At 37.1% G+C, this 12,873-nt stretch overlaps 1 protein-coding gene across 3 annotated transcripts in view; it reads left to right on the top strand.

The window, feature by feature from the left end:
• Positions 1-12,153, top strand: part of CAB39 (calcium binding protein 39) — a 64,774-nt gene extending 52,621 nt beyond the window's left edge. For all 3 annotated transcript variants that reach the window (XM_059730921.1, XM_019478722.2, XM_019478723.2), the window contains exons 4-9: positions 1,049-1,167; positions 3,782-3,950; positions 4,689-4,748; positions 5,444-5,509; positions 8,771-8,914; positions 9,765-12,153. In XM_059730921.1, the coding sequence (XP_059586904.1) occupies positions 1,049-1,167; positions 3,782-3,950; positions 4,689-4,748; positions 5,444-5,509; positions 8,771-8,914; positions 9,765-9,953 (747 nt within the window). In that variant the 3' untranslated portion in view covers positions 9,954-12,153. The remainder of the gene's footprint in view (positions 1-1,048; positions 1,168-3,781; positions 3,951-4,688; positions 4,749-5,443; positions 5,510-8,770; positions 8,915-9,764) is intronic.
• The last annotated feature ends 720 nt before the right edge of the window (positions 12,154-12,873 follow it).

Here is a 12,873-nt window from a genome sequence, read left to right as displayed (position 1 = left end):
AGTGGGGTCTGCAGCTTGGGAGCGAGGGGTAATGAAATGGGCAGGGAAAGGGCACCAGCATATCACTGCCCCCCACAATCATATATCTCCCCCTTCCCCACCCCCCACACGACAGGTGTCCCCTACTCTATGTGCATTTCTATCAAAGGTCCTCAAATATTTTGATTCCCTACACCCATTTCATATGTGCAAAAGCACTCGTGGCACTTCAGCCTTCAGCTGGATACCCTACATACAAACTTTTGCTAAAGAAATGAAACCTGGGCCGTGCTGGTACCCCTCACTCCCAATTTACAGCCCCCCCCGGCCCTGCTGTTGCCCCTCACTTTTGACACGCAGCCCGTGCTCCCTCCAGCCCTGAAGTGTCTCTTGGCTGCTCCTCCCCTGCGAGCACAGGCACCAGTCCCGGTGCCGCTGGCCGGGCCATGCAGCCCCCTGCTGCCCCTGGGACTGCGCAGGCACCTCCCATGCCCTGCTGCAGCCCCAGCACCTGGACAGTTTCCCCAGCAGAGGAAGGCACCATCATCCCCTCCACACACCCTGCCATGCACCCCCACAGCCCCTCTCCCCCACAGCCCCCTGTATAGTCCCTAAGCCCTGGCCCTCCAACCCTGCCCCCCATAGACTTATCTGCATGCAGCTGCCATGGCTGCTCTTACCCCCCAACCTGGCTGCATGCCAGCCATGTGTGTGTGTTCGTACCCTGATGCACATAATGCCCCTGCCTCCAATCACAGTCCCCACAGCCCCAAGCAGCTCCTTGCTAGGGCAAGCCAGGAAAAGCTTTGAAGTTGAGCTGACCAAAATCGTGGACATTTGACTATATTTGGAAAAAAAAACAAAAACACTTGGATGGAGATGGGAGGATCCAAAAAGAGGACATGACCGGGAAAAGCTGGACATATGGTAACCCGAGCATAGAGGCCAACTTAAATGCAAAGCTCACTGTCCACAAAGTGTAAAGACACTAGGTTTCATTAAATATAGTTTGTATGGTATAAACAGGTACTATAAATAACATGTTCAACTGCTTACATTTTTTTGACAGGGTAAAAAAGATGTTGCTCAAATTTTCAACAACATTCTCCGAAGACAAATTGGTACAAGAACTCCCACAGTGGAATACATCTGCACTCAACAGAATATATTGTTCATGCTATTAAAAGGGTATGTATAGTTTTCAGCATTAAAAAGTTTTTAATGCAAACCATTGAAGGGTTTTTTATTCAGGAAAAAGCAGGATATTGTTGGTAAAATGTTGCCTCCTCCTTTGTTTTGCATTTGTTTGCCACAGAGTCTGTAACTTATCTCAGAAGTAGAAGGAAAAGGAAAATGTGGGTAACATGATATTCATATTACAATATTGAGTAACGTTATATTCCTGAACAAGAAAAGACGTTGTAAGAACTGAAATTGGGCTAAGATCATTGTTGTAGAAGTAATGCAGCAATTCAAACTTTCCTTTTGCTGTATTCACCTGACTTACAGTTCAAATTATTATTTGTTATTTTAGTTATGAAGTGTTTATGTTTTTTATTTGTTTTAAACCTCCGGCTAAATCAACTTGCTGTCCTATCCTCTGGCTTATTCCTGTAGCTCTTGCTTCAAAGCGATCCAGGTCTGTAGTTGCACTTCCTCACCAACTCAGACTTGTCCAAACAAAGAGTGATTCAATGCACATGCTGCATGCCATGTGTTTCTTTCTCTCTTTTTGTTGCATCTGCATTATTGTATTGCAGAATCGCACTGCATCAGTTGTGTAGCATGTCTGGATTTGCATACGTCCAAGAAGAGGGCAGCTTAAAAGAAATTGTTATAAAAAAGTACCCCCCCACACCCACCACACACACATCCTTCTTCCTACTTGAATTGTAATACTTAGTTTTATTTAAATAAATAAAGAAAATACTAAAAGAATGTACAAGAGGTTACAGTCTCAATATATCACTTTGGGGTAGGGTGGGTAAACTGATCAGTTGACTGGTCAAATGTCAATTGACCGCATATTTTTTGACTAGTCAAAGATTATAGCAATTTTACAAGAAAAAAAAAAACTATATATATTTTTTTTTAGTTTTCTTGACATAAAATATGATATTTTTAAACTTCAGGTAACTGGTCAAATACCCTACCCTACTTTGGGGTGAGATTGATCACTCCTATAGAGTATGTATAATATTGTACAACAGAGTAAACATTTTTAAAACATTGACATTTCAAACATCAGATTGGTAGCAGTAGTTTTAACATCTAGTGAGTATTTTTCAAGGAAGCTTTCATATATTAGTGTATTTGTGTACTGCACCTGGCATGGAATGAGAATCTTAAAAAAAAGGTGTAAATTAAATAGTTTAACTGTCCTTGAGACGGGTATTGGCCACTTGTATTGATAGCTTTGAAATGTAAAGATAATATTTATTTTTTGGATGTTTAAATATCTGTTTTTTGTTTTTTTCCTCTCCACTTATCCCTCATTACACATTGACCATTGGAGAATTTGTGAAATCTAGTAGACCTAAGCTGCACGGTGTTCAAATAATGTCGTCTTTTCATTCTCTTTGTTTATGCCATTCTTAGGAGCTTGTAGAGTATAAAACATGCTAATATTTTGTTCTACATTAGACCAGGAGTTTGCATGTAATGTCCCAACAGTAGGCAAGAACACCATGCAAGTTCCTTTTAAGTTTAAAAAAATATAGTGTACCACAGGGTACTTTCAATTTTTCTTACATTACAACCCTTGTTTTGAGAAGAACCAAAACTTAAACAGTAGAAATGGTATTATAGCATAATTTAAATGTAAAAATGGTTTTAATAAACTTTTTAAAGAACTTTCTCAAAGCGTTTGGCATAACAAAGACAAAGAAACCAAGGCAGAAAAACCTAGTTTAAAGGTACATGTTCTGTGTCAGGGGTTGGCAATGTACAGCCCCACAGATTGGATCTGAGTTAAACAGTGAGGATCTGTGCCAGGACCGGACATCTTCCAGCTGCACCATTGCCAGTGCTGCCTTTTGCTTCCCCTGAGCTGTGGCGTAAGCACAACTTCTGCACAATGGGGAGCTGCACTAAGGTTGGGAAGCTGGAAGCTGCATCCATGTGGCTGCCACTTCTCCCTCTGCCTTTGCCCCCAGCTTCCAGCTGTGGCACAGAAGTAGCAATATAGGGTAATATATGGAGCTGCAAGATATCCATAGATTGCAGGCAACTTGACTGCTACGTTTTGACAAATTTTATATTTGCAATACAAACACGGATTCTTTTGACCACATGAAATGGTCTTCTATTCACTTGTGAAGTTCACCTAAGAAGTCAATATTGAATGTAAAATTAGCAAGTCTGGCAGTGTGCTTGGGGTTGTGAATTGTAAATAATGCTCACAAAGGGCAAACATTTCGGGTCTGTGTGGATGGTATCAGTACATGAAATTCTGTTATGCCTCCCTATCCAGAGCATCCCTTGACAGAAATGGTTACATTTGTACATTAAGGGAAGCTTAGTATTTAAGTCAAGTTTTGTTTTGAGTGGGAGGCCATAGTCTAAATACACATTCGTATTTCTTGTGGCTTCCCATTTTAAGTGATTCATCAATCAATCATCTGGCTGAATTTTGCCTATTAAAACACCATCTGAAAGTGGAGTTTAAAGTGTATATGTGGGTGTGTGTGTATGCCTCCTAATTGCTATGTTTAAATTGCCTATAACAAACTATATTATTAATTGAATATTAAGTTGCAGTGCTCTAGTATTTAAGGTATTTATCTGGTTTTCATTTGTTTAGGTACGAATCTCCAGAAATTGCTTTAAATTGTGGAATAATGTTAAGAGAATGCATCAGACATGAACCACTTGCTAAAATAATCTTGTGGTCAGAACAGTTCTATGATTTCTTCAGATATGTGGAAATGTCAACTTTTGACATTGCATCAGATGCATTTGCCACTTTCAAGGTAACTTGCATACCAAGTTAAAATGACATATTTTCCCAATATCTTCAATATGTTCCCCCAAATAATAGGTTAGTCATACATGGAATATGCATATGAGGACTGAAAACCAAATTTTTGTAAAGCATGTGGTCAGTTAGCACCCTTCTGCTTTCCTGTTTCTTAGCAAATGTTCTACTATCAGGGTAACAGTTTTAATCCTAGAACTAAAGCTATACAACACATACATTTCTGTTATAATGCAGTTTCTTGCGGCAATTACTTGATTTTGTTCTATGTTAAGGTGGCCTAAATAATTGAACCTAATTTATTACATTATGGATGTAACTTTGTGTTGACAGAAACTTCAGCTGGCTGTAACCTAAAGCAGATGACCTAAAGCAGCAGAAGGATCAACATATAATGTTTACTTAGTAGTTTTCCCTACACCGTATTCTCTCCTGGACACATACATGTAGTTTCTTGCTCATGATTGGGGTCCCTAGGCAGTAACCTGTCAAGCTGTTCAAATATATCTGTGAGGACTGCACGATACATAACAGATCATTTGCTAAATTGTGCTATGTGTTCCTTATCCATAGTCAAGAATCTGCAATTTCTAGCTTCCATTTTGCGTTTAACACTATATCAAGATCCCTAATTAGATTAATACAGACTCCTTAGAGTTGCCTGGAATCGTTCATTTATGTTTAAAGCGGCTTTTAAAAAATAAAAATATTGTTTAAATATGTACTTTTTCAGGATTTACTTACAAGACACAAATTGCTGAGTGCAGAATTTTTGGAACAGCATTATGATAGGGTGAGTAAAGATAAGTTATTTCAGACTTTAATTCAAAATTAAATTAATTCAGAGGTTAGCTTAGAATATTTTCATGTTTGATATGTAATTTTCATTTGAGAGAAAAAAATGTTTCATTTATTAAGTTAGATTCTTATTAATGACCCGTGTTAGCTTATGTACAACATAAATCAAATTTTGCTTACGCTGGTTTGTTCCACAGTGTTTAAAACAGGAATTCACTTTAAAACTCCAGCCTTTCAACCTAAAACACTTTAAAATGAGACTGAGAGATGGTGAGATTTTATAAAAGTTCCACTAGAGGGAATCCTTTCCTAATTTTTTTCTGTTCTCAACATGAGGTCTTTGCAAAGGAGTAGTTGGTAACTTTGCTCCACCTGCTGGCCAGTTCTGAAATTAATCTGAGGTTAGAGCATTTAATAATCTGTGAAGTTTTGCATAAGGAATAACCAGGTAACTGTTTTGAGAATAAGGCAACATTCCCAAAAGAGCAAAAGATATATAAGTGTGTAAAAAGAAAGGGAAAAAAACTTCTAAAAAGGTCTTAATACTGAACGTTTTTTCTCAGATTTCTAAGTTTTTATTTACATTTCTGTTACGGATCCTGCCCCCCCTCAGTTTATTAAAATCATTCAGAAGCAGAGTGCTTGTGACATTTGGAAAGGTCCTGATTTTTCTCTTCATTCTCCATTCAGTTCTTCAGTGAGTACGAGAAGTTACTTCATTCAGAAAATTATGTGACAAAAAGACAGTCACTTAAGGTAAGGTAGAATTAATTATTTATTGAAGGCAAAGTTTTCTAAGGGTACCTCTAATGCCAGGGTGCACTGATTTAAGTTCTTCTAGGCTAAATAACTGATGTTAATCACAGTTTAAAACAATAGTAAAAAAACAAATTTTAATTTTGGTTTCTTTTAATCTTCATTGTGAATTTACAAGCAAGCATATTTTCATCAGTGTGCAGTCAGATTGGGTTCAGACACCTTGGGAACACACCAAGAGCACATCTTTTACAGCACAACCCCATCTTCCATGAAGTGTTGTGGTGGAAGGGGTTCAGTTTACTTGGAAAAGCCATAAAAGGGAGCCAGAGAGGTAGGGAAAGCAGCAAGACCCCCCTTTTTTCCAGGTGTCATTAGAGGGGGTTTTTTTCCCCATGGTAGCGAGACAGGTAAACCAGCAATGGCATCTTCTAGTTCTTGGTTGTATCTGGTTAGATCAAAGGTTTTCAACCTTTTTGGGTCAGTGTACCCCTGGTGGCCAGACGCGGAGCAGTGTACCCCTGACAGCTGGATGTGGAGTTGGGGAGGTGGCACATGGCTGAACGTGGAGCAGCAGCAGCCACTGCGTGCAACCTTCCCCTGCCCCCCGCGTCCAGCCGGGTGGGCAGCACCTGTGCAGCATGGTGCATGGCACCACTCCATCCCCGCCTGCCTGTACCCCCTAGGGTCATCTTAAGTACCCCCTGGGGGTATGCGTACCCCCAGTTGACAACCCCTGGGTTCGATGATGTTTCTTGATTGATGGCCTTATAACAGGAGATACCTGCTGATGTCCATTGTCGAACAAATGCTAACTCATAAACATTTCCAGCTTGCATATGTAAGGGAGTCCTATTTCCTTGATTTCTTTTAAGACTAAATGATCAGTTTTTATTATTTTTCAGTAATTTCCAAGGAACCTTTTTCCCCAAAAGCTGAGACACCCCATAGACATTGTGCAAATGTCACAGCCATCCATGCCGTAGAAAGTTATCTAAGGAATGAGTTAGGTTTGGTCCTCACAATACTTTTAGTGATATAACTATCATCAGGGGAATGTTTATATAATATAAAGTAGTACAACCATACTAGAGTGCTTATGTTATGGTAAACATGGCCATTTTAATGGTATATCTCAATCTTGCAGTCTGCTATTTTTAAGCTGCTTTGCACAAAGTTCAGGGCACATGTATGTCTGTAATCTCTTACCATGGCAGCTTCAGCCTGTGTATCTGCTAAACGTCCACGCACTGACAAGCTGTATGTTGTGTTAATTTTCCTTTAAAAAGTATGAGCTAAGAGTTAAGGTTTTGTGTTACACTGCAGTTGTGAGGAATCAGTATATCCTATATTACAGTATATGGTATGGAGCTGAACAGGACATGGTGAGGGTTGAATGTAGCATGTGTGGGGTTGGTATGTTAAAGATGTATATCCAGTGAGGATTTCTATCTTAGCTTCTAAGTCTCTGAGTGGATGCATGTTTTTGTTTAAGCAACCTTAACTATTTTATCTTATAGACTTTCCTTTTATTTTTTAAGCTATATATTGAATTTAAATAGATTAGAAGATAAGTACCCCAGGGCAGTTCCAGGGGACTTGGAGTGGTATGTTTACACCCCCTTCAACTCTGTAGTGCTCGTTCAGTAAGCTCTCTGCCACAGAGCTTTGGTTTTGGCTGCCAGTCTCCATCGCAAGTTATGCGTTGTTCCTCTTCCCTTCCTGCCCCATGCCAGCAAGCTTTCTGCTTCACCCCCTTTTCAGAATCCTAGATCTGCTCCTGCAAGTGTCTTTTCCCCTTAAATTTTACATATGCTTGTACGTAGGGTAATGATTTCTCTTGGATATCTCTAGACTAATATCTGTAGCTGCAAGGGATAGGACAGAGCAATGGTCTTAAATTGTAGCAAGGGAAGTTTAGGTTGCATATCAGGAAGAATTTTTGTCGCTGTGAGGATGGTTAAGCCTTGGAGCCAAGCTACCCAGGGAGGTTGTGGAATCTCCAACCTAAGACATTTTAAAAAGCAGATAAGATAGGTACTTGACTAGGATCATTTAGTCAGGGATGATTCTGGCTTGAGTCAGGGTTGGACTAGATGTTCTCCTGAGGTCCCTCCAAACTCTACTATTCTGTGATTAGATAAGCATATAGAAACAGTCACTATGTTTATTTTGGGTAGGTTAAAGTTTAATTTTTTTCTTTTAAAAGCAAAAGTAATGTTTTAAATTGCATGTATACTGTATAATTAGAAATTGCATGTGTGACTGTATAATTAGATTTTTCAGTGTGTTTTGGTACTTTGTAACAGAGTTGGAAATTCGAGGATAATCACATTTTCACAGACATCCCAGATAAGATAGATTTTACCTAGCTTTTTATAGTATGGTGAAGTGGATTACTTCATCCATTACATTATAGACTGTTTTTTGTTACCAGTTCTGCTGGAGTTGATTCTAAAGCCTCTCAGATTCTTGTACCTAATTTGTAAATTTGGGGCAAAGATGCTTAGGGCTTTGATACAGTCTTTGAAAACATACCATTTTGTTTGCAATACTCAGAAATATAGATCATAGGATGATAGAGGAATTAATTATTGCCAAGCAAAAGCATTAATTATAGGAGTATTGGCAGTGCCTGAAATGAAGGTTGACAACCACGATTTGCCTTTGCTTGGACAAACAGTGGCTAACTTTAAAACAACAAAACAAACCCAATTAAGAAAAATGCTAAATACTCTTGTAGGGATCTCTAACGTTATTTAGCATTTTTTGATCACTGCCAACATTGCTTTTTTGGAGGTAGAAGGTGCTAACTATAGAAAAGTTACAATTCTGGGAGTAGTATCTTAACCAATTTTGAATCCTTCCTGCACAAAAAACCTACTCAGCAACTTCAAAAATCATGTTGCATAAACATTTCTTGAAGTAGAAATTCATTTTCACTGCATTCTTATCAACTTGAACTTTTTGTTTAATGGAAAATAAACATAAAATCACTCTTGCATTTCTCAGGAGTGTTTGTACTTGGTACGGGGGGAGAGGCAGGCAGTATTTTCAGTAATACTAAGGGAAAAGCAACTATAACATCAGAAGTCTTTACTGTAGAAAAAGTTAACTGGACTTGGAGTTGGATGACCAGCTGCTTGTTTTACCCCTTTACCAGACTGTTGTCAATTATGCTTTGTGGCCCTTATGAAAAATTATTTTACCTTATCTGATGTTAATAATACTTCATTGTTCTGTCACACTTTCTACCTTTAGCTGCTTGGTGAATTGCTGTTGGACAGACATAACTTCACAATTATGACAAAATACATCAGTAAACCTGAAAATCTCAAACTGATGATGAACCTTCTACGAGACAAGAGTCGTAACATTCAGTTTGAGGCCTTTCACGTCTTCAAGGTATAGTATCAAAAAGCCATCCCCAAATGAACCTCAGTTAAACAGGTAATAAGGACAGTCTCAAAGGACAAACTTCAGCGTGGCTTTGAAAGTAACCTGTGTCATTCTATACTTTTTCAAAAGTTTCTAATTCAGAAAATGCTTATGCTTTTTGTAGTTATTTTCTGTGTAACACACCTCTTGAAAAACAATAGAGAGAAGAAGAGTGTATGATATCAGAATTTAAATGGACACTTTTTTGTCTTGCTTAATCCCAGATAACACTGTAGGGGGGATGCTTTAGATTAGAGAATTTAAAGCAAACTAATCAATTCTGAAAAATCTTTATCTTGCAGATATGGTAAAATAAAATCAAGTTCCCGTCTGGTTTAATAGACTAAACAAATGATTATTAAGAGGCTGGGAATTTGGTTCCAGGCAAAAATAACACTGCACAAATATTTTATACCATTTCTGGTGCCCCTTCCCTTAATAAGAGAAGAGGGATATATATTAAATACTAAGGGAAGCAGGGAAGGAGGCTCCTTATGTGTATATGGAGAGGAGAGGTTCCAGAAATGATATTAAAATGGTATAAATAATAATATACCGTTGTTGCACAACTCAGTTCTGCAGTTCCTGAGTTCTTGTTGCTGGCTGTCATAAACAGTTTGTTCTTATTGGGCCTTTAGTTTCTAAATTTATAAAATATAACATTCTTTTAAATTACTTTTCCTAAATGTTCTGTTGTTTGTTTTTGCATATTTGATTAAAACATTTATCATTTTAAACCACTGGCCTTTTATTGGCTTAGCTGAAGTCTTCTGTTTCATGTAGCTTTTTCATACTGAAATTTGTTCTTTTATTGCAGGTGTTTGTAGCCAATCCTAACAAGACACAGCCTATATTAGATATTCTTCTAAAGAACCAGACCAAACTTATTGAGTTCCTCAGCAAGTTTCAGAATGACAGGACCGAGGATGAACAATTTAATGATGAGAAGACGTATTTAGTTAAACAGATCAGGGATTTGAAGAGACCAGCACAGCAAGAAGCTTAATTTCCAATAAACCCCTAAAATATTAAACCCAAATTCTGCATTTGCTGTTAGATATTCAGCATCAGGCACTCTTATCGATTCATGAGGAACATTACTGCTAATCTGCTGTTCAGTGAACGGTTTTTGTTTTTTCTCTCTTCTTTTTTTTTTTAGTCCAAGTTGAAAAACATAGCTGCTGCTTTCTTGCACAATGTGGACTTTCTTGATATTTGTGTCATTTCAGAATTCAAAGACACTGCTTGTTTTAGAAGTCCTGAGAAAAAGATTCTAGGTTCATGAAAGCAAACATATAGATAATAGTTTGGTTTAGAAAAGAAGGTGTTAATATAGTTAAGCAACAGGTTGCATGCTTGCAAATCTGATTAAATCTGTATGTTTGCACTTACCTTGTTTGAGATATGAGCACAATGTGATCTGTGCATACTTGGCACCATAGTATAAGATTGTATGCCTTGATTTTAAAAAAATGTGCAGTGCTTTATTTGTAATCAAAGGGGAAATGTATCTCTGATGTGAGCTTACTGGGATAAACTCATCTTGCAAACAAACTGATACTGAAACTTCGCAACTTTTAAAAGAATGAAATAGCAAGTTTCATAAGGAAATTGTATATATGCCTTTCACTGCTTTCTAGACTTTTGACATGATTTGATTTTTCTGAGAATTGACTCATAAACTTGGAAATATGTTCTAAGGGTTTTGTTAATTTTACTTTGAAAGTATTTCAGACAGTAGAGCTAGCAGTGACACTTTACATTTCATTTCAACAATGCTTGCTGGTTTCTTTTGTATATAACTCCTAGGCTGCTCATTTCTTTAAAAATATGATTTAATTTGTACAGCAGAGGAATGTTATTGTATTAGTCTGTAACTATTACCTAATATTGAGTTTTGCAAAATGAATGCTCATGTGTAATTGAATACTTCAGATCACATGGAAATGCTGATTTAACAATCTTAAGTACTGCAGCATTAAAAGGAAAAGAAATCTTTGTATTCACTTATCTAATAGGGTGCCATCAATTAGGGTAAGCTAAAATATAGAACTGGAACCCTTTAAACTATATTCTTACTGGATAATATTGGCCTTACTCACTTACATTAGCAGTATGTTCAGATCTACAAATGGTAAAGATTATGCTAAATTAATATCAATTCCCCTTTCTTCTGGGGAAACTACAGTGTCTCTTTTTTGCTTACAGTAAATAACTCAGCCCAGTAGTTGTGAAAGTAAATAATTTAATTCCCTTTGACTTCAAGAAACAGGATTCTTGGATGTCCTGATGATAACATGATAATTTAATTTTGTCAAGTTCTCTTCTTTAATGCTGCAAACTATCAGTATTTTATAAAAGAAAAAAAAACAAAACTGATTTTGCACCATGTTGGTTTTTGTTACTGTGACCACACGAAAAGATCTTCTAAATATCTAAACAATGCTATTAAAATGTATCTATTCATCTTATAGTAATGCTAAGATCACAAGCAACCAGTTTATGGATTGGAGTTTGAAAGTTCAAATTCTGCATGGCTGAATCCGATTGAGAATGCTGTGTAAAGTTGTTCATTGCTTCTTGTCCTCTTACCAAGTGAAATATTTCAAATCAGCAAAGTGAAACTCCTAATAGACATTTTAGTTAATTTTAAAGCCTTCATGAGGGAAGATCATAATAGCTCCAGAAAATTGGGTATTTTCACTCTAGTAATACAGAATTGCTCTTAGCACTGTAATTGGTCTTTTTAAGGTTCTTAATCTTTCCTTTGCAAACCCATTCATTTTGTCTACTGAAAGAAAAGCAGCTTAATCTTACTGAAAATTTGAAATGTCTGTTTTTAAAATCACTTATAGGCAAGCAAATTGGCCATGAGATGGTGTTATAGTTCAGTACTAACAGTCTTATTATATTTTGGTTTATCATAGTTAAATGGAAGAAAACATTATTTGCCAAGTTATTCTCCATAACATGTAAGGCTTCCACTTTAGAAAACTGTAGAAATGCTGAAGATTTATATATGTAAAGAAGTGGGGAAAAAATTGAATTGGGGTATTGGTTTTCTCACTCTTCTGTTGGGCCTGAGAAATAGTGGATAAGATAACTTTTTTAACATGTGAAAACATTTGAATGTTGGCATTCAAGAAGTTGTATTTAAAGATCATTTGACATGCTATTCATATTAAAAAGATTCTGTTGTTCTGGAAGTGGTTTCTTCTCATCTGCGTGAAGGCTTAACAATATATTACTAGAAGTTATTTAATGTGAAGTTGTTTTTTGTTTGGTTTGGTTTGGTTTTGGGGTTTTTTGTTTTGTTTTGGTTTTTTTAATAGAGATGTATACAGTTGTAATTCTGCTTCCATGAAAGCATTTCATTTCTCCGGAGGAAAGTACATTTCTTATCAGAAAATCTGGCTGGCCCCCTAATTTAAATTGAAATAAAATTTTGAAGAAAAACAATTGTGTGTTTTATTGTGTGCTTGAAAATGTTGAGGTTCACCTGATGCTGAGCCCTTATCCCCTTACTGCTGTAAAACCATGTGCCTTGCACAACCTCTAATCAGAAAGTAATGGTCTCATAGTCAGCTAAAAGCTATTGTTGAGGAACAAAGGGAGGAATGCAATACAAAAGAGGCATTAACCAATTAGCCCGCTTTCTCTGAAGTTTTTTATTACAAACCCAAGGCTTGGTGGATCCAGTCCTTATGCTAGCAGCAACTTAGTTTTAAACCATTTTGTTCCATGTTTGGGGAAAACACTCAGGTGATACAGGTTTGTTTGAGGGTTTTTTTCCTCACTCAAAGTAGCACATGGTATTACCACTAAGTGCTTGGTATTTTTACCCCTTTCACATGAAACAATTTGTACCTTTCCATGTGCATTTCTAATATATAACATGGCAAGGTAGTTGAGGCTTACTCTTGTCA

The sequence above is a fragment of the Alligator mississippiensis genome, chromosome 7 (assembly GCF_030867095.1).
Source record: "Alligator mississippiensis isolate rAllMis1 chromosome 7, rAllMis1, whole genome shotgun sequence".
NCBI lineage: Eukaryota > Metazoa > Chordata > Crocodylia > Alligatoridae > Alligator > Alligator mississippiensis.
This window is presented reverse-complemented; position numbering and strand designations above follow the sequence as displayed.